The 19,455-nt window shown below is 56.4% G+C and overlaps 9 protein-coding genes across 9 annotated transcripts in view; 5 read left to right on the top strand and 4 right to left on the bottom strand.

The window, feature by feature from the left end:
• Nucleotides 1–556: 556 nt before the first annotated feature.
• On the top strand, nucleotides 557–1,336 carry ATEG_07153 (mitochondrial pyruvate carrier family protein; the record flags this gene model as incomplete). The annotated part of the gene is made up of 3 exons (XM_001209839.1): nucleotides 557–736; nucleotides 949–1,085; nucleotides 1,156–1,336. The coding sequence occupies 3 exons, from the start codon at nucleotides 557–559 to the stop codon at nucleotides 1,334–1,336; spliced, it is 498 nt and encodes a 165-aa protein (XP_001209839.1).
• A 505-nt stretch (nucleotides 1,337–1,841) lies between these two features.
• ATEG_07152 (putative extracellular exo-polygalacturonase) lies at nucleotides 1,842–3,439 on the top strand (the record flags this gene model as incomplete). Its single annotated transcript, XM_001209838.1, has 7 exons — nucleotides 1,842–2,518; nucleotides 2,574–2,632; nucleotides 2,681–2,841; nucleotides 2,895–3,083; nucleotides 3,130–3,231; nucleotides 3,279–3,353; nucleotides 3,398–3,439. 7 exons carry the CDS (start codon nucleotides 1,842–1,844, stop codon nucleotides 3,437–3,439), a joined length of 1,305 nt encoding a protein of 434 aa, XP_001209838.1.
• Nucleotides 3,440–4,039: 600 nt separating this feature from the next.
• On the bottom strand, nucleotides 4,040–5,451 carry ATEG_07151 (uncharacterized protein; the record flags this gene model as incomplete). The annotated part of the gene is made up of 5 exons (XM_001209837.1): nucleotides 4,040–4,471; nucleotides 4,516–4,667; nucleotides 4,715–4,794; nucleotides 4,846–5,158; nucleotides 5,208–5,451. 5 exons carry the CDS (start codon nucleotides 5,449–5,451, stop codon nucleotides 4,040–4,042), a joined length of 1,221 nt encoding a protein of 406 aa, XP_001209837.1.
• A 429-nt stretch (nucleotides 5,452–5,880) lies between these two features.
• ATEG_07150 (putative short chain dehydrogenase/reductase) lies at nucleotides 5,881–7,065 on the top strand (the record flags this gene model as incomplete). Its single annotated transcript, XM_001209836.1, has 4 exons — nucleotides 5,881–5,889; nucleotides 5,971–6,511; nucleotides 6,574–6,792; nucleotides 6,845–7,065. The coding sequence occupies 4 exons, from the start codon at nucleotides 5,881–5,883 to the stop codon at nucleotides 7,063–7,065; spliced, it is 990 nt and encodes a 329-aa protein (XP_001209836.1).
• Nucleotides 7,066–7,241: 176 nt separating this feature from the next.
• On the bottom strand, nucleotides 7,242–9,674 carry ATEG_07149 (uncharacterized protein; the record flags this gene model as incomplete). Its single annotated transcript, XM_001209835.1, has 6 exons — nucleotides 7,242–7,615; nucleotides 7,661–7,959; nucleotides 8,006–9,014; nucleotides 9,214–9,341; nucleotides 9,419–9,473; nucleotides 9,584–9,674. 6 exons carry the CDS (start codon nucleotides 9,672–9,674, stop codon nucleotides 7,242–7,244), a joined length of 1,956 nt encoding a protein of 651 aa, XP_001209835.1.
• Nucleotides 9,675–10,213: 539 nt separating this feature from the next.
• On the bottom strand, nucleotides 10,214–12,145 carry ATEG_07148 (flavin-containing monooxygenase; the record flags this gene model as incomplete). Its single annotated transcript, XM_001209834.1, has 4 exons — nucleotides 10,214–11,094; nucleotides 11,145–11,427; nucleotides 11,476–11,834; nucleotides 11,890–12,145. 4 exons carry the CDS (start codon nucleotides 12,143–12,145, stop codon nucleotides 10,214–10,216), a joined length of 1,779 nt encoding a protein of 592 aa, XP_001209834.1.
• Nucleotides 12,146–13,538: 1,393 nt separating this feature from the next.
• Nucleotides 13,539–15,616, top strand: ATEG_07147 (putative phenol monooxygenase; the record flags this gene model as incomplete). Its single annotated transcript, XM_001209833.1, has 3 exons — nucleotides 13,539–14,646; nucleotides 14,698–15,180; nucleotides 15,228–15,616. 3 exons carry the CDS (start codon nucleotides 13,539–13,541, stop codon nucleotides 15,614–15,616), a joined length of 1,980 nt encoding a protein of 659 aa, XP_001209833.1.
• An 812-nt stretch (nucleotides 15,617–16,428) lies between these two features.
• Nucleotides 16,429–18,328, top strand: ATEG_07146 (MFS transporter; the record flags this gene model as incomplete). Its single annotated transcript, XM_001209832.1, has 3 exons — nucleotides 16,429–16,833; nucleotides 16,884–17,273; nucleotides 17,321–18,328. The coding sequence occupies 3 exons, from the start codon at nucleotides 16,429–16,431 to the stop codon at nucleotides 18,326–18,328; spliced, it is 1,803 nt and encodes a 600-aa protein (XP_001209832.1).
• Nucleotides 18,329–18,484: 156 nt separating this feature from the next.
• ATEG_07145 (intradiol ring-cleavage dioxygenase) overlaps nucleotides 18,485–19,455 on the bottom strand; it is a gene marked incomplete at both ends in the record, with an annotated part of 1,418 nt that continues 447 nt past the window's right edge. The window contains 3 exons of the mRNA XM_001209831.1: nucleotides 18,485–18,945; nucleotides 19,008–19,173; nucleotides 19,226–19,368. Of these exons, the coding sequence (XP_001209831.1) occupies nucleotides 18,485–18,945; nucleotides 19,008–19,173; nucleotides 19,226–19,368 (770 nt within the window). The remainder of the gene's footprint in view (nucleotides 18,946–19,007; nucleotides 19,174–19,225; nucleotides 19,369–19,455) is intronic.

Raw genomic sequence — 19,455 nt, 5'->3', positions numbered from 1 at the left:
ATCAATATCGCCTGCGACAATCGCCCGGCGGAATGCATCGAGGAGGCTCACCGCGTCGCAGCGCTGTCCTGGGACGTCTGGCAGAAAAGGAAGCGCAGCTCCTTCAGGCCCTTGGAGAAGACGTATTTGCCGGACATTGTGGATAGGGAGCGGTGGGAACCGGGTGGGAAAGACGGCGACAGGCGGGAAAATGTCTGGCGGAGGGAATTGGCCCCGGTGGGATCGAGTTTTGGGGGGTATCGTGACGAGGGCCGAAGGGGAGTGGAAGTTGAGATGATGGACGGAGGTGGTTGCAAGACCAATCCAGTCAAGCGTGATGGTCACCCACACACCGCTTACCTCAGCCGGAAACGAGCCGCAACTCCGCCGACGTCGGCTTCTCTGTCTCCTCGCATCATCTTCTTGTCTTCTTCCTACGTGCTGGGTGCAAGTGTTCTTGGATCGTACCGACGTATATATTTCCGCCGTTGAGTCCGGGAGTTAATTCCTCTTTTCTTGTTGTACCCTCTCCGCTCAACAACACCCTCCCCTTCCGTCCCCTTCCCAACAGATCAACATGTCGTCTCGTGTCGGCCTTCGCTTCTTCCAGAACGCCCGCGCGGCTTTCCGCAATGCGTCTGCTCCCTTCCGTCGGCCTGGTGCCCAGGGACGTCGCTTCCAGAGCACCGAGGCGCCCGCCGCCGAGCAGCAGAGCACGTTCCAGCGTCTATGGAACAGCCCGGTTGGCGTGAAGACGGTGCATTTCTGGTGCGTTGAGCTCTTTGTCCTGCAGGCACAGTATCTCTACAGATCTGGAACGTTAAGCTAACTGTGATGTGTTAGGGCCCCTGTGATGAAGGTATGAACCGATCCAGTGCTGCTACAATCGCCAACGATGGACCCCGGCGACCTCCGATACCACCGCTCCCGCTACACCGTCGACCGATATAGCTGACAGTCTATTCACAGTGGGGTCTGGTCATTGCTGGTATCTCTGATTTCTCGCGTCCTGCTGAGAAGCTCTCCCTGACCCAGAACTGCGCCCTGATGGCCACCGGCGCCATCTGGACTCGCTGGTGCATGATCATCACTCCCCGCAACTACCTGTACGTCCCAATCATGGCTTGACGGCTCAATGGCTATTGGCGAGGAGAAGGTTGTACTGACATGATGCAGGCTCGCCGCCGTGAACTTCTTCCTCGGATGTGTCGGTGTGGTCCAGGTCGGCCGTATCGTCAACTACCGCCGCTCCGTGGAGGGATCGACAAAGGAGGCGCTCAAGGACGTGGAGCACGAGGTGGTTGACTCGGCAAAGGCAACTGTTGCGAAGGTGGAGGCTGTGGTGGAAAAGAAATAGATGTTGCGTGTTCTTGTAACTTGACCCAATGGTATCTATTGATCTCGCAATGTCTCGTCGACGCGACTAGCGGTTCGGGTTGTATATAATGAGCAATGCTAGCGTGTCAGGCAGATGTCAGTAGTATGTCTTGGAAATCTCCAAATGAGCTCCCCCGAATGCAAGGCACAATAGATTAACTGCTGGGATACTCCGCGACGTGCATAATTTTCCTTCCAATCGGGCGCTTCTCGGACGGCCAGCGACGCAGTTCTTCCTCCTATCAGAACCCGATCTCGTACTTTCTCTCTCCCCATCGCTACAAATACTGACGGCTGTGGAGGATTTCGCTCCATTCACAGTCTCCGGATATTGCGTTCGCGGGGAGGCGTATGGGCAGGGATTCACCATTCCGTGGGGATGGAGTCCGGGGTATGGAGCTCGTCGAGCATATAAATAGTCCGTTCTCGTGTCAGAGACATCCATCTCGCTCAACGGACCCCACTCAATCGACAGGATCAGCACCATGAAGTTCCTCCACACCGTGGCCCAAACAGCCACGCTGCTCCTCTCGCTCGGCGCCTCCGTCGAAGGCTTCAACCGCGCCCGCAACGACGCCTGCAAACCACACCACCCGTTCCGCCCGCTGCCCGCCAGCACACCACGCACCAAGACCTGCCATGTGCGCAGCCACGGCGACGGCACCGATGACGCAGCCTTCGTGCTGTCCGCGCTGCGCAAATGCAACAACGGCGGGAAGGTCGTCTTCGACGCGGACAAGGAGTACACGATCGGCACGGCGCTGGACATGACCTTCCTGCGGCACGTGGATCTCGAAATCCTCGGCCGCATCCAGTTCACCAACGACACGGACTACTGGCAGGCGCATGCCTTCCGGCATGGCTTCCAGAACGCGACGACGTTCTTCCAGCTCGGCGGGACGGACGTGAACGTGTATGGCAGCGGCACGCTGGACGGCAACGGCCAGGTCTGGTATGATCTGTATGCGGCCGAGCCGCTGACGCTGCGGCCAATTCTGTTGGGCGTGATCGGGTTGCATGGCGGCACGATTGGGCCGTTGAAGTTGCGGTATTCGCCGCAGTGGTATCAGCTCGTGGCGAACTCGACGGATGTGTTGTTTGATGGGATTGATATTAGTGGGTATAGTTCGAGTAAGAACACGGCGAAGAATACGGATGGATGGTGGGTGCTTTTTCCTCGTTTATTGGGAGTGCAGCTGACTGATGGATGTGGACAGGGATACGTATCGCTCGTCGAATATTGTCATCCAGAACTCGGTGGTGAATAACGGTGATGGTATGCACCTGAGCTCCATGGTTGAAGACGTGCTAATGATATGTGCAGACTGCGTCTCGTTCAAGCCGAACAGCACCGACATCCTCGTGCAGAACATGCACTGTAACGGGTCGCACGGCATCTCCGTCGGCTCCCTTGGCCAGTACAAGGGCGAGATCGACATTGTCAAGAACATCCTCGTCTACAACATCTCCATGTACAACGCCTCGGTAAGTATCGCCGCTTTCTGTCTTACGAGCACCCATCTAATTCCGATGGTCAGGACATGGCACGCATCAAGGTCTGGCCCGGTGTGGACTCGGCCTTGTCCGAGGACCTGCAGGGCGGCGGCGGTAGCGGCGCCGTCAGCAACATCACCTACGACCGGATGTACATTGAGAACGTGGACTGGGCGATCGAGGTGACGCAGTGCTACGGGCAGAAGAACCAGACGCTGTGCAACCAGTACCCTGTAAGTTGTTTCCGGGGGGTGATGTGTGCGATGTTAACGAGTGCAGAGCAATTTGACCATCTCGGACGTGCATATCAAGAACATGTGGGGGACTACGTCGGGGAAGCGCGACCCCAACGTGGGCACGATAGTGTGCTCCAGTCCTGATGTAAGGGTTCGGAGGCCGTATAGGGTGTTACATGCTGACGAGGATAGGTCTGCTCGGACATCTATGTCACCAACGTCAACGTTACGAGTCCCAGCGGAACAGACGACTATATCTGCACGAATGTGAGTTTCCTTGGTCTGAGACAGAACCGGACTAACATGTCTAGGTCGACGAGTCTCTCCTCGACGTCAACTGCAGCTCGGGCTAGCCATGTTGATACGATCGTCTGTAGATAGCAGCACTGAATTAAAAACTATAACAATTACGATATTTCCATCTGAACCATAATCCTGCACCTCGAACGAGACAGCCTACCCTTACAACCGATCCGCAATCTTATGCCGGTGCACCCAGCTCCGCGCCCTCTTCCCATACACATACCTAGCAACGTCAGCACGCCCACATCAGCGCCACAAAACCAGAACTTACATAGGGATAGTGAGCAATGTAACCGCAACGGTAATCCCACCAATGGTAAAGAAACAGTCCCGCACGCCCTGGCTAGCAATCCACCCGTTGACGTAGAACGTCAGCCCGAAGGCGAAGCAGTTCTTGACAAAGTTCATGGCGGCAAATGCCTCACCGGCGTTCTCGCGGTGGCAGTCGACCACGTACGTGACGACGCCGGTGGTGCCGAGCTGCACGCCGAGGTTGATCAGGCCCAGACACACGACGACGGGGATGGGCCATTTGTCGCGCACGTACAGCGACTGGCCCCAGGCGAAGAAGCCCGTCGCCGTGAAGCAGAGGTAGGAGACCATGATGGGGAGGCGGAATTCGGGTTCTACATTATCAGCATGCGTTCGCCTCAATTGAGTTCCTGGAAGTAGAGGGGAGATATACCGAAAGTCCCCCTGTTCATCTTGGCCAGACGGGTGGCGACGCCGTCGACGAGCGGGCCGGCGATGAGCGTGCCGATGAGCGAGGCGACGAACGACGAGACGTTGGTGGCGCCGACGCTGCCAACGGAGAAGTTGTACGGCGGGGCCGAGAAGATCTGCGAGAGCGTGAGGGAGATAAGCACGAGCCAGGAGATGCAGGTGGTGAACAGCAGGGTGGCCCAGAGGACCACCGGCGAGGCGAAGAAGAAGTAGAACGGGCGGACGAGCGTGTTCCAGAACGAGACGTGGTTGATGTAGCCGCTGTATGGGAGGAGCTCCCGGGCCCAGGAGATTTTGTCTTCGGCGGTACTGTCGTTGTATTCGACATGCTCGGGCTGGGCTTTTCCTTCGACGGTGACCTGCGATTGTTAGCGCCGTGCTATCCGGCGTGGGGTGGACGTACGGCTGCGTCGCCGGTGTCAATGTTCAGGACATCCTTGCGGGCGTATGCGGACTCGGGCATCCAGAAGAAGACCATGATGAGGGTGAGACCAAATGCGCCGCCCATGCCGTGCAGACAGATGCGGTAGGAGCCGTATTGGATGATGGCGCCAGCTGGAACGGTCAGTCGTGCAGGGAGCCTCCGAGGGACAGATAATTACCGATTGGGACAGCGAGATTGATTCCACCCAGCACGCCGAGGTTGAATATGGCGGTGCGGAAGCCGCGTTCGTGAACGAACCTGGATGATCAGCATACCGGCGGAAAGCTGTGAGTAGGGAGCGTTGCGCACCAGATGTCCGCGATAGACGCCGGAACCAATGCCTCCAACGGGGCCATGCAGATGCCACAGACGACGCGCGCGGCCACCAGGGAGGCGAAGCTCTTCGCCTCGGCGGCCCAGAAACAGGACACCATCAAGCCGATGGTGGTGATGAGATAGATGGGACGCTTGCCATACTTGACCGCCAGCGAGTTGCAGAGCAGACTGCCAAAGGCGATGGCGGCGATGGTGCCTCCCTGTACGCCGGACACGAAGGTATTAAGCGGCACGCCGAATTCTTTTGCCAGGGGGACAAAGGCCGCTCCGAGAAGGGGACCGACGGCTACAGAGCATTAGGAGCAACCACGGCTGTTGATCCGACGGTGACATACCTCCCACGCAGCCACAGCCCCAGCCGTAGGCAATGGTGAACAGCTCTTTCTTCCATCGGGGCCAGTTATAGGGGTCATTGGGGGAGTCAGAGGGCTGGGGAACAAGCACGATCTTTCCTGTGGGATCGTGTTTGAGCAGACTGGGATCGATGCCGGCGTAGGCCCCTGTCTGACCCAGCTGGTTCAGCGGCGCGGTCCCGGGGACATGCTCGAGCTTGTCGTCTTCGAGGATACCAAAAGGCATGTTGGGATACTTTCACCGTCAAGACTTGACGGAAGTCTCGTCTGCTGTTCGTCGATGGAGTGGTTGTCGGGTTCGGAAGAAGCGATGCAGTGACGTGGGACACAGGAAGAGCGATCGTAGCTATGCACACCGGCGACACGCTCGACGCGAAGGATTTATACGCCGGATTGTTCTCCAGCGATCCGCGTCACCCGCGCAACTGACTCGTCGGCGTATGGATGGATTGACGCATCAGGATGCGGAGACGATGGGGGATTCCCGCCCAAGAAAGGCGGCAGTGACATTCCCCACGGGGTGGGTGGCTGGAATCCGGGGTATACGAGGCATGGAGACAAAGAGAATTCCAGCGTTGGTGACTGATGGTGAGGGATGTGGAGGAGTTGGGGTTTGTCCTGTGGAGGAAGTCCGAATGAACTATACACAGCCAGTATGCATAAGGTATGCGGATGCAGTATGCCCAGACGACGGATGCCTACCAGCACTAGTAGTGATCCTGAAGGATATACTATAGCTTACTAGTCTATAGTTACTTCGTGTACTTCCCCGGGATTCCCCCGTCCCACAACGCCATCAAGTGGAGAGACTCCAGGAATGAGGGGTTCGGACACATTCCGCCAGTATATCCCTATATCATACATTCATATCAATACAATCACTCCCATCCACGCATTCCATCCCCAACTCAATATGCCACGCAGCATCATCATTACAGGCGGCGCATCGGGCATCGGCCTCGGCATCGTCCGCCACTTCGCCCCCCGACCGGACACCCACATCACCATCCTCGACATCAACGCCGCCACCGGCGCGCAGGTCCTCTCCGACCTGCAGCGCGAGTTCCCCTCGGCCAGCCTCAGCTTCGAAGCCTGCGACACGTCCTCGTGGGAAGCGCAAGCCGCCGCCTTCGCGGCCGTCTACGCCCAGCGCGGCCGCATCGACCTCGTCTTCGCCAACGCCGGCATCACCGAAAAGGGCAGTGTGCTGGATGGCATGCACGCTGCGGCGCCTGTCAAGCCCACTGTCGTGACGCTGGATGTGAACCTATTGGGAGTTATATACAGTATGTCTGCCCTGTTCTTCGCATTGGCGTAAAGGAAATGTAGAGTATTAATGCGGTGGTAGGTGTCAACCTGGCCGCGCACTATATCGCAAAGAACGCACCGGTCGCAGGCTCCAGGGGAAACATCATCTGCACGGCGTCCAATGCCGGCATCTACCCGTTCCCCATGGCGCCGCTGTATGCGGCCACCAAGCACGGGGTTATCGGGTTGGTGCGCTCGCTGGCTCGGCCATTGCTGAAGGAACAGATTCAGATTAATGCGCTGGCGCCGGCGGTTATCCGTACGCTTTCTTCCCGGTTTGAAGTTAAAAGGTGATGGTACTGACCGAATAGAAACGAATATCGCCCCCGACAGCGCGCTGTTCCAGTCCATGGTCCTCACGCCCATGTCCACGGCCACAAGGGCCGTCGCGCAGCTGGTCGAGGATCCCTCGTTGACGGGGAAAATAGCCGAGCTGCATGGCGAGCATGTCACCTTTGCAGAGCCGCCGCCGTATGTCGATGAGGATACGGGGAAGAATATCGAGACGTTCTGGCGGCTGGGGTACGCGTAGACGAACTAGTATAATGAAATCATAGATCAATTGTCTCTGTATTCGTGAGTCTTGTCTTCGTCTGAATAGTGCTGCCAGCGCCACATGCTCTAGATTGTCAACCATCCTGCCATGCTCCATCTATCCCAACCCATCTAACGCCTCAAAATATCAAAATCAAAGCATGGTATAAATACTTAATCCGTTTCATCCTGCAGCAACACCTTCAGTCGCTCCAGCTTATCCTCGCAATTCACCTCCATCTGCATGATCACGTCGACGCTCTCCTTCTTGGTGATGAGGAGATGCGAGACCAGCCAGAAGTTGTACCCGTTCTTGTAGAATCCCATCGCCGCCCACTCGTTCGTGGTAACCGTCATTCTTAGCGTCTGCCAGTGTTCCCGCCATCGGGAGAGTGCCGTCCGGATTGACGCCAGCGTCGAGTCCTCTGCTACCCCTGCAGTACGGGATCGGGTCTTGCTGCCAGATTTGGGATTCGATTGCGCAGCCCGTGTCAACCGCAGGAGGGGGATCTGCAGGGTCATGTGTTCGTTGATGAATGCGTAGAGAACTGTTTTGTTAGCGAGGTCGAGATTAGACTGCATAGGCAACGTACGATGAATGAGGATAAACATGTCAAAGACGGTCACACTGGGCAGGATCTCTGGCGCCGGCGAGACCGACTCGGATGACGGTGTATCCCGAGAGCCAGGCTCTTCGAACAACGACTGGAACGCCTCGGAGATGGTGTACTCTCGGGCGAGCCGGAAGTTCGGCTCTCCAAACGGATGTTCCGAGGCGAAGACAGACTCGGGACAGGGGAAATCGCATTCCATCTCGGTGTGAGGGAGTCGACACGGGAAGTTCTGGTAAAACGAAAACGCGCAGTCAAGAAGCGAGATAATATTCATGGTGCTAGACTGGTCAGTGTCTAAACCGAGAAACAAGGCACGCCACTCACCGGATACGGCATTCTTTCTGAATCCACGTCTGCTCATCCACGCTTGCGTCCGGCTGATGACGACACTTTGGCAGGCCCATTCGACGCGCTACCCTGATCACCTCGCTGAACCGAGCCTCCATTACCCGACTGCGTGACATGGGACTCCCAGACCAGTACTGGGCAACGCAGATGATGAAGCCGGCCTGGAGATTCTGGAACTGATAATGGTTGAAGTCACAGTCGCCGTGGCGAATTCCAGCATACGCCAGACTGATCTCGTGCTCTGGCGCAAAGACCTCGCTGGAAAAGACATAGAGCTCCGCAAAGTCAATGAGCCGCTTCGCCGCGTAAGACTCCCTCTGATCTCGCGAGTACATGGCGCCCAAGAACGTGACGGAGACGAGTAAGTATAGAGAGATGGTGTCTGGATTAAATGACGGGTAGTGGAGGATGGGGCAGTTTGGCTGCCAGTATTTGAAGTACATGGCGACGAACTTTCGGATGCGGGCTGTTGTGAGGAGGTAGTTGAGGTTGATGGAGATTTCTTCATGAGCCTTGGGGTCGAGAGGAACCGACCATGCGCGAGCCAGAATCGCCTGGATCATGGCCGTCGCAAAGGGTCGTTCGGGCTCATAGATGGGCTCCCCTGCGAAGGCAAAGTTCGCATCATCCGCCGGCGAAATGACCGTTGGGAAGACCATGCCGTTAAAAGGGTCGCTCACGGATTTTTGCGGGGCGCCAAAGGGCCCATTGAAGAAGTCAAGGAAGGTATCGTGGAAGAACGAGAGGCTGGAAGGGTCGGAGTCGACAAAGGCCGGGGTGTAGCCGGATTCATCATTGACAGGGTATGCCAGCCGCGACCGCTCCGCTTCCTCCAGCTGGTTATGGTATTCCAGACCACGGGTGCGATCGCTCCGCGGCGGGAGGAGAAATTGTTCTGTGAAGCTGTCTGTGCCTCCGTTGAGAAGGAACTTGATAGAGCCTCGGTCAGAGGAAGGGACTAGATCGTCTGGCGTGGTTGGAGTGTCTATATCGCCATTAGACCAGATATCGTCATCCATCCGAAGAGGACTGTACCTGCACCCGGACTGAAATCTTTCGTCTGCGTCTTGCGCTCATTGTTACACTCGAGGCCTCGTTTTTGACACGAACCGCAGGGACTGAGACCGTCGCATCGGAGCTTCATCGACGTACACTGACCTACGTTAACGCGACGCCCACCTCACACCATCTGAAACCAGTCAATGGACGTACTGATTGACAAGCATGGCGCCGTCGGCCTCTCTGGCCCGTTTCAGGAATTTTCCGATCGCCTCGTTGAGCGCAGTCGTTGTAGTGATCACGGAGGTTGTCACTGAGGGGAAGTTAGTAAGCGCGGCCACAAATGCGACATCGAGGCAAAATGGAAAATCCGATGGGTAGCTGACGTACCACCGCGCAAAGGATTCCTTGCAGAAGATGCAGGAGTATGGCTTGATGCCGGAGTCTGACGAACCAACGTGACGGGTTAGTCGAGGACTAGTGAGTGGTGGAGGGTCGGGGGGAAGCAGTTCCGGCGCAGGGACTGAGGGAAAACCCCAGAGGGGAACAACGTACGGCGGAGATGATGACGTTTCAAGTGATCAATGCGGGTGAACCCCCGCTGACAGATGGTGCAGCAGAAGTGTTTGCTGGAGGCGGGCTTCATGGTGAGACGAGACTGGGATGGTGATGCATCGGGGAGAAGAAGGGGAGGAGGAAAGCTGGGGGGGAAATTCTGGGGTAAAGAGAAAAAAAGAAAAGAAAAGACAAGAGGGGCGATGATTAGTTAGTTATGCCGTGGGGCTTCCGTAATCCATAGATCGTAACTAACGAAGAACCAAAGAAGCCTTCAAGGACCGGGATTCGAGTCGACAGACTCCGAGGAAGAACAAGAAATCCTCAATTCCGGTCGAGTCATGGTGATTCTGCGGAGGAGGGCGAACGGCCATCTCCAGGTGACTTGGCCGGTACCCAGTGCCCCATGCTGGCGCCCGCTTGATTGGCGGTACCAGCCAAGTACCGACGGTACTGGCCCCCGTCAGATTACCATGATCCTCATCTCCACCACGACTCGGCATTTCACCGACTGCTGTTTTGGACTAGATCTATTTCTGCCTCGGATACCATCCATATCTACCTAGGTAGTAGGTAGTCTACCTGGGAAGTGGTACAGTGGTACGAAGTAGTTGAATAGTTGATATACATCTATACCACCAACGCCTCCGGGAAATCAACCTCCGCGTCGTCCAGATAATCCACGTTGATCGCCTTGTGCTTCTCATTCTCCGTCCACCCGTCTCCCAACCATCCATTCGCATTGTCGTTTACATACTCATACGAGAAATCCTCCCACCGCGGATTAGCCAGCGTCTTCAGCGAGTGTAGCGAAGATCCCGGCCACAGCGCCGTCACCCGTCCGTCCTCCGTGCCACCCTTGTACCAACTCCGGCATTTCAAGCTAAACACCGTCCGTGCAAAGTATTGATCGCAGTGCTGCGTGAAGCGTTCCACCGCGTCCTTGCGTACGCTCATCGCCCGGATGTTGTCGCGCTGCATCTTCTCCACGCACTTGGTGAAGTAGTCCTGCTCCTTTTCAATCAGGAGCAGCAGATTGCCCTCGCCCAGCGCCGAGTTCGGTCCCAAGCTGATGAAGTAGTTGGGGAACCCATCCACCGCGAGAGATAGGTACGTCTCCGGCGTCTGCTTCCACCGATCCGCCAAGGACACCCCGTCCCGGCCGATTATGGGGAACCGCGGCGTAAAGGTGGTGTCGAAGCCGGTGGCGCAGACCAGCACGTCGATCGGACGGTGCTTTCCGTCCGCCGTGATAATGCCCTCGGCATCGACCTTGACGATCTCGCTCGTGATCACGTCCACCTTGTCATCCGTCAGCGCCTCTAGATACCCTGGTCCGGGCGTCAGTCGGCGGCAGATGGGTGGGAAGGACGGGGTCAGCTCGTCGAGAAGCTCGGGCTTGCGTGACAGCCGGCGCTTCATGTTCTGCAGGAAGACATCTCTGGTTCCGATTTGCTCGGGCGTGCCGATGAGGGTTGCCCCGTGGACGGACTGCAGCTCAAGCTCGATCTCTATTTCCAATTAGCAGTGCCATGGATATGGTGTGGTTGGGAGAACGTACCTTTGCGGAATTTCTGATAGGCCTGGTGGTCCTTTTTGAAATTCTCGATTTCCTCCGGAGTGAAAGAGACTAATATGACGTTAGGGGGCGTAACTCTGATTCGATCGGGAACCTTACAATTCTCTAGTTCCGCGCCACGCTTGTCAATGTGCTCCCGCGCAAAAGTAGGAGACAGCCAAGTCCGGCCGCGGATATAGTGATCGATATGCGTTACCTTTGGCAGCATTCCAGGGACGATTTGGATTCCGCTGGATCCGTTCCCAATTACGGCGACTCTTTTACCCTGCGACGGTCAGTATACTTCGGACCCCTCTTTCGCAACATAACGTACGCTATAGTCATAACTCTCATCCCAGTTCGCACTGTGCATCAACTTGCCCTTGAAATCATGAAGTCCCGGGATCCGTGGCCACTTCCAGCTGTTAAGGGCGCCAGACGCGGATATTAGCACATCGCACTGGTCTTGAATGGTCTTCTTGCCGTCGATGTCCTCAACCTGCAGCTTCCACTTGCTGTCTTTCTCGTTCCAGATCGCCTCGCAAACCTGGTGTTTGAACTTGACGTATTTCATGCAACCGTACTTGTCCGCCACGCGCTTCCAGTACTTGTGGATCTCTGGGGCAGCAGCGTAGAAGGTCGACCACTCTTTGTTTGGCTCAAATGTCGCCTGGTACGTGTGAGCAGGGATATCTAGATGGCGTTAGCATGTCTGAAGTGGTTCGATCTGAAGAGACATGGTACTCACCACAGGCACATCCTGGATACCGGTTCTCGAGCCAGGTGCCCCCGATATCTGCATTCTTCTCGTACACCTGCAGATCGAGGTTGGGAATGCGCTGTCTGAACCGGATGGAAGCGAGGATGCCGGAGATGCCTGATCCGATGACGACCACGCGCAGCGGACGGCACTCGTCAACGGATCGTTCTTCGACAGCGCATTTCAGAGGCTTGGTGTCACTCTCGGAGGAGCTACCCCCTAATATCCGAGCGATCGTTCGCATATTGAAAGAGTCTGAAGTTTGAGTAGACGGGGGGGAAGAGAAAAGACAGATACACTCGATTCCAAGTCGGGACGGTGATTCTCCGGTGGGCATTTATAAGATTGTACCCTGGATAGATACGACCCCTGGCAGCGCGGAGTCGTCACTAGCTCGGAACGGCGTGCAGGGAACTCGTAGGCGAACCTAGTTATGATCTCCTCCCCGTCCCCCGGCCAGGATGATCCGTACACGATGTCTCGGGGAGGAGGATATCAACAGGACGAGGTCCACCCGATTGCGCATCTTTTTCCTCGACATGCTTGATTCTCCTTCTTTGTTGTTCTCTGGGGAAACGACGGAACTTGACGGGGAGATTCTACTGGGGGATGAGGCATGAGGATTGTGGATAGTGTCGGAAATCCCCCGTCGGCCTGAGTCTTGTCACCGGCTACTCCACATTTGCGGGGGATAGGAACATTATCTGCTCCGGAGTACGGAGTATTACCTACTCTGTATATTATTACTATAATATTATTATTATCCCAGCTTCCGCTAATGGCTCATCGCATTCCCCCATAGCCGAAAATTACTGTAACACGATGGTTATATCCGATTACTGTTCTTTCTAGACTCGTCGATCAGTCTATCGCCCTGCTTATCGCATTTCCGAGAGGCACTATCCTCTGAACGTAGGGAAGGGAGTGCGGAATTACTGCGCTGATCCGGAGAAGGTCCGGAGAAACCCCGCCAACAGGGTCCGTCTATTTCTCCTTTGGGGGTTTAGACATTACGGAGTACGCCATCTCGATGGGCAAACATATGCGATGATCAAAGCTAATGTGAAATTGCACATGCGTGTGGTCCATTTCTTGGTACCATGGGTCAGAAGTTTGTATAGTTGTCCGAGTCGGAAAACCCCCTCATTATCGCGGGGTAAGCATGTGTTGACGATTGTGGACTTCTACTCCGTATTCTGTAGAGATATGTGTTGGTGGTTATATATATGCAGGAATCAAGGAACTAGAGTCAAACCGAGGCACATACGGAGTAGTATATTTTAGCTTTTCCGTCTCAGAGAATGAAATGTACTGGATATCCTACACGACGATACACAGAGTCTTCGCTAGATACCTACCTACCTACCCATCATGTGTTATCGGTACATTCCGATAATTCCGTGGTCAACGACACCTGTAACCTTAATGCCTCTGATGAGTGAAGTTCAAGTAATCAAGAGTCAGCATCTCCACTGGGGGAATTCCCGACAGGAGAAGCAAGCGGGGTTTCTCCGACCAAAGCCTCCTGCCTCAGCGTGGGGTAGATTACTGTGTATATCACGATCGCATTATCGCTATCCGGCTCTTTACTTCCTCAGCCCAACTCATCTTATTCCTCTCAATCCCCTTCTCTGCTCATGCCCGTCTTCACAGAATACTCCGCCGCGTCGCGGGAACTCCGCGTCCTGCCCTCCTTCGCCCCTCCATTGCCCCGCCTTACCCCAGCCTTCACACCCGACCCCAACACAGAGAAATATGAGGTTGTCGTAGTCGGCGCCGGTCCAGCCGGCCTGATGCTCAACCTCCTCCTGGCCCGCTACGGCCTCAGCGACGACTCGCTCCTCTGCGTCGACGCAAAGCCCGGCACGCTCAAATCCGGGCAGGCGGACGGGCTGCAGCCGCGCACGCTGGAAGTGCTCAAGTCACTCGGGGTGGCGGACGAGATCCTCAACGACGGCTGCCACATGGAGGAAGTCGCGTTCTGGAACCCTTCCAGCAACACGGACGAGATCATCGAGCGCACCTCCATCGTGCCAGACGTCGCCGTGCCCGCGCGCTACCGCCACGAAGTCACTATCCACCAGGGCCGGATCGAGCGCATCCTCGAGACGGATCTGCTGCGCTACTCGAAGCGTGGGGTTGTGCGGAACACGAAGCTGGTGGACGTGAAGATCGACGAGGACGGCGATGCGGAGTTCCCCGTTGTTGCGGAGATTGAGACTGACGGCGTGCGTCGCACGGTCCGGTCGAAACATCTGGTCGGCGCGGACGGCGCGCATTCTGCTGTGCGCCGCTGTATGGGTCTACAGCTGGTGGGAGAGTCGACGGACCATATCTGGGGTGTTGTCGATTTGGTCGTGGATACCGACTTCCCGGATATCAGACGTCGCTGTGCCATCCATGCGCCGGCCGGGTCGGTCATGGTGATCCCGCGGGAGCGGATTGCAACGGGCGAGTATCTTACGAGACTGTATGTGCAGGTGCCTGAAGAGACGGCTCCGGAGAGCGATGTGGCGGTCAATGGAGATGGCCAGGCGAAGAGTGATGCGAGGGCGCGACGGAGCAAGGTCACGCTGGAGGGGATCTTCCAGCAGGCGGCAGAGACATTCAAGCCGTATTATATCCAGCCCAAGGAGGACGGCGCAGTGGACTGGTGGGCTGCGTATCAGATCGGGCAACGCGTGAGCGACAACTTCACTGTCAAGGACTCGAAGGGAGTGAACAGGGTGTTTATTGTGGGTGATGGTAAGTACAGCGAGACGATTATGGGAGTGCTTAGCTGATCCTGGCGTATAGCCTGCCACACACACAGTCCTAAGGCGGGCCAAGGGATGAACGTGTCGATGATGGATTCCTACAACCTGGCGTGGAAGCTCGTCTACTCTATCAACGGGTTGACCCCTGATGCGGCGGCCGGGAAGCCGGATGCTATCCTGGACACGTACCACGCCGAGCGGCATACCATAGCGCAACAGCTCATTGAATTTGACCGTGCATTTTCCTCTATGTTCTCCGGGAAGATTGGAGGCGCCGAGGACGGCGTGGGGGCGTTGACCCATGAGCAATTCTTGGAAGTCTTCAGCACGGGTAACGGATTCACCAGTGGCTGTGGGATTGAATATCCCGAAAACCTGACCGTGCAGAAAACGGCCGCGGGCGATGTAAAAAACCCCATCCACGGGACGGACTACCTATCTGGGGTCCTTCAACCGGGCCGTCGACTGCTGGACGTGCAGCTCAAGCGACATGCAGACGGAAACCGGCGGCACTTGCAGGACGGTATGTGACAGCCCCTATGCACGAGGAACAGCCTAACGGTCTTCTAGATTTCCTCTCGACTGGACGATTCCGCATTCTTTGCCTGACGTCGTCGGATCTGCTGGAGCCCAAGGGGGTCTCTGCGCAGACGTTGGTTACGCTTGGATCGTCGGTTCTGCCACGGTTCCCTGCTTCGCTGGTTGAACAGGTGGTCGTGCACCCGCGCCTCCCCAAGAGCTTTACCTGGAGGGATGTACCCCGCGAGCTGAAGAGGCATTCGGAGATGCGATTCCACAGTGGCTACGACATGGACGATGTGTACCAGATCTACGGGGTTGATCCGGCTCAGGGTGCCTTGGCGGTGATCCGGCCCGATGGGTATGTTGGGACGATTGCTGCGTTGGATGATGTGGGCCGAGTGGAGAAGTATTTGGAGGGGTGTCTTCGGACGGTATAGTTGATGCATAAGCGTACTCCGTAAAACTATACGATGGATAAAGCATAGATGTACATATCATCGGGTGGAATCTCAACACTCATATCCTTGTTTGTATGAAGATGCGCACATGATCAATCGGGTCGATCCATGACCGAACACGAGAAGAATCAGGATCTAGGCGAAGATCGTGGCAAAAGCATCCGGAATCGAGTCACAGCGCACGAAAGGTGGCGAAAAGATACATCCTCTGCAGGGAAGTGAAAATTCGGTGGCCACTGACAGAGTTCTTTGTCGTAGTCCGGGTCATAATGCATGTTCCAGGTCGTGTAGACCTGAGCCCAACGAGAGAGAAAGATAGACAAAGCAGTGTTGCATGGATCTTCGGAGGGGAAGACTATATATCTGCCTAAATAATAAGGCATAAAAGGCACTTACCAATGAGCCACGTGACTTACCGGTGCCGATGACCCGAGACAGCGAATAAGCGAGGCCGCTGCATGCGGCATCAACCGCCTCTCCATAAACGACTTCATCCTGCAGTGGAGATTCTCCCAGCTCAATGTACGTGTCAAGCTTTCCCCTGGCAAGAACAGTCCAATGATGGCCGTTTCCTGTGCAAAAATCCATCAGGGCCTGCTCCACTGCCCCGGGGTTAGGCTCTTTATCACCGGGCATATGTACGACTAGTTATGCAGAGCCGGTACGGAAGAGAATGCTCCTCAGGTCACAATGATATAATGCCTTCGTTCCGCTCTTTGCCTCTGTTTATTTGCTTGTTTTTCTTCCTTTATCCGGACCCATATGTCTGAACATCCGTCTAAACATCCGGCATGTCGGTAAAGGAGGAATCCGTTACGTCGTCCAGGGCACGTTCGTCGTCGCTGTCGAGTTGCAGCTCCGAGTCACGAGTCTCGCGGACAGCATATCGATCCCAGTCTTGCGGCACCGCGAAAACGCGGTCTCGGTCGAGATCGGTTCGCAGCACCCCGCACGGCGATCGAGTCCTGTATTCGGGGAGACATCTCGACGACCAGTCCGTCTACCATAGCGATGACGACGCCAAGGGTGACGACGATGTAGATTCGGACTTGTCTGGTGATGGACCTGTGCTGGAGGTCCGAGGCGGCATTGTCAATGAGCGAGATGTCGATTTGGAAGCGAACCAGCAACCCACGTCGGAACTGGAAAAGTCCAAGACAGGACGGTCAGATCGATCTCGCCAGGATCGCACTCTAGTATGTGTATTTGCGTTTTACTCATGTGGTGTCCACAGCTAATCCTGTAGGTAACCTGGAATGGACCGGACGACCCGGAGAATCCCAAAAACTGGTCAACGAAGAAGAAATGGGCGGCAGTCCTCACCATCTCCTCGTTCACATTCATCTCCCCCGTCACCTCGTCGATGGTTGCCCCTGCTCTGCAGGCGATTCGAGAGGACTTTCATATCAACGATGAGGTCGTCTCTCAGCTTACGCTGTCGATCTTCGTCTTGGCATATGCCGTCGGTCCGCTGTTCCTGGGACCTCTGTCCGAGATCTACGGCAGGGTCATTGTTCTCCAGCTTGCCAACCTGTTTTATCTCGTGTTCAACATCGCATGTGGCGTCGCCCAGACCAAGGTGCAGATGATTGTCTTCCGTTTCCTCGCCGGTCTCGGCGGAAGCGCTCCACTAGCCGTAAGTCCTGCGCATCTACCCTGGTATAATCACAACTGACATCCCAGGTCGGCGGAGGGGTCCTCTCAGACTGCTTCAGAGCCGAAGAGCGCGGCAAAAGCATCGCAATCTACAGTCTAGCCCCGCTCCTTGGCCCAGCAGTCGGCCCTATCTGCGGCGGCTTCATCGCCGAATACACGACCTGGCGCTGGGTGTTCTACTCGACGAGCATCGTCGACGGCGCCATCCAAATCGCCGGCCTCTTCTTCCTGCGCGAGACCTACGGCCCCAAGATCCTCCGCGCGCGGGCTAAGAAAATACGCAAAGAAACCGGTGACGCCTCCTTTCAGACCGAAGCCGAGCGCCAGAACAAAACCCTGCTCCAAGTCCTCCGCACCGCGCTCATCCGCCCTTTCCGTCTACTCACCACCCAGCCCATCGTGCAAGCCCTCGCCCTCTACATGGCCTTCATCTACGGCACCATGTATCTGGTGCTGTCGACCTTCCCCACCCTCTGGACCAGCCCGCAATACTACAACGAATCCACCGGCATCGGCGGGCTGAACTACATCTCGCTGGGGCTGGGCTTCTGGCTCGGCTCGCAGATCTGCGCCCCGCTCAACGACCGCATCTATCGCCGGCTCAAGGCGCGCAACAACGGCACGGGACGCCCGGAATTCCGCGTGCCCCTGCTGTATGTCGCAGCTTTCATCACCCCGGCCGGACTCTTCATCTACGGCTGGACGGCGCAGAAACATTGCCACTGGATCGCGCCGAATATCGGCGCCCTGCTCTTCGGCATGGGCAACATCGTCACGTACCAGTGCATCCAGACGTACTTGGTAGATGCGTACACGCGGTTCGCGGCGAGCGCGCTGGCGGCGGCGGCGTTTTTGCGCTCGCTGGCGGGCTTCGGCTTCCCGCTGTTTGCGCCGTACATGTATGCGGCGCTGGATTACGGGTGGGGGAATAGTCTGTTGGCGTTTATTTCGATTGCGCTGGGGGTGCCGGCGCCGGTGTTTTTGTGGAAGTTTGGGGGGAAACTACGGAAGATGAGTCCGTATGCTGCTGGTTAGTGTGCGGAATATATGATTAATTACGATAAGAGAAAGACTACTCCAACATAGATGCAACGAACACATGAACACTGCAATTCTCTCTGTATCCACTCACCCAACTAGATACCTAGGTACACTCAACTACCTCCCCACGGAGTAGAATCAGAATCAGAATCAGAATCCACTAGGAGCAGGGAACCCGCCGGATCCACTCGGCATCGGTCCACTACCAGAGCCACCAGGGCCACCAGAGCCACCACCACCCATACCGCCGGAGTTCTCATTCTCAACACCGCCATTCTCGGTATAGTACGCCGCGGGGGTAACCTCACTATCCTGAGTGGCATCCATGCCCATCGAGATCCACGCAAAGATACCGTCCGACACGCTATCGCCCAGGAACACATACTCGACGAAGGGGTCGATCTCCTCCGCCTCCTGGGAGAGGATACCATCGTCGGCGTTCGTGGTCAGCTCCTGCGTGTTCGTCGAGTAGGGGGAGGTCTCCTCGACGGCTGAGATGAGGTCTTGGTCGAAGAAGAGCTGGCCGACGTGCGCGGAGTGCGCAGTGTACAGGCCCGAGATGGTGTTGTTGTTCTTGTTGACGGTGGTCTCGTTGAGGGCGTGGGCCAGCACTATCACAGAACTCGTTAGTTGGAAAGCAAAAGGAGGACAGAAGAGGGAGGGAGGGGCCTACCGTGGATATGAGTGGCGCGGCTGGTGTAGTGACCCGGGAAGATGGACTGGAACTGCACGATGCCGTCGGCGTCGGTCTTTTGCAGGCCGCGCAGGAAGGTGGCGTCGAGGTTTGTCTCGTCGTTGGCGTTACCGTTGCCGTTGGCGACGACGCCGGAGTAGACGCCCTTTGCCTTGTTAGTTGTGTCTGTTGGGATGGAGGGGGAGGGGGGTGCGTACGGTAGCGTTGCAGTGCCAGAGGTCCAGGTAGACGTCCGAGACGGGGTCGCAGGTGTTAGTGTCGATCATCTGGATGTCGAGGTAGAGCGGCACGCCCTCCTGGTCCTCGACGATGTTGGTGCGGATCAACTCGCCCGTCACATCTAGTCTATGTTAGTATTGGGTTGTTTAATGGGGTGGGTGGCGGGCACGCACAGTAAGGGCCTTGGGTGACGTCCGAGCCGAGGATG

This window comes from Aspergillus terreus, genomic scaffold, assembly GCF_000149615.1.
Source record: "Aspergillus terreus NIH2624 scaffold_10 genomic scaffold, whole genome shotgun sequence".
In the NCBI taxonomy this organism is placed as follows: Eukaryota; Fungi; Ascomycota; class Eurotiomycetes; order Eurotiales; family Aspergillaceae; genus Aspergillus; species Aspergillus terreus.
Note: the sequence above shows the minus strand (reverse complement) of the source record. Positions and strands in the feature narration are given on the sequence as shown.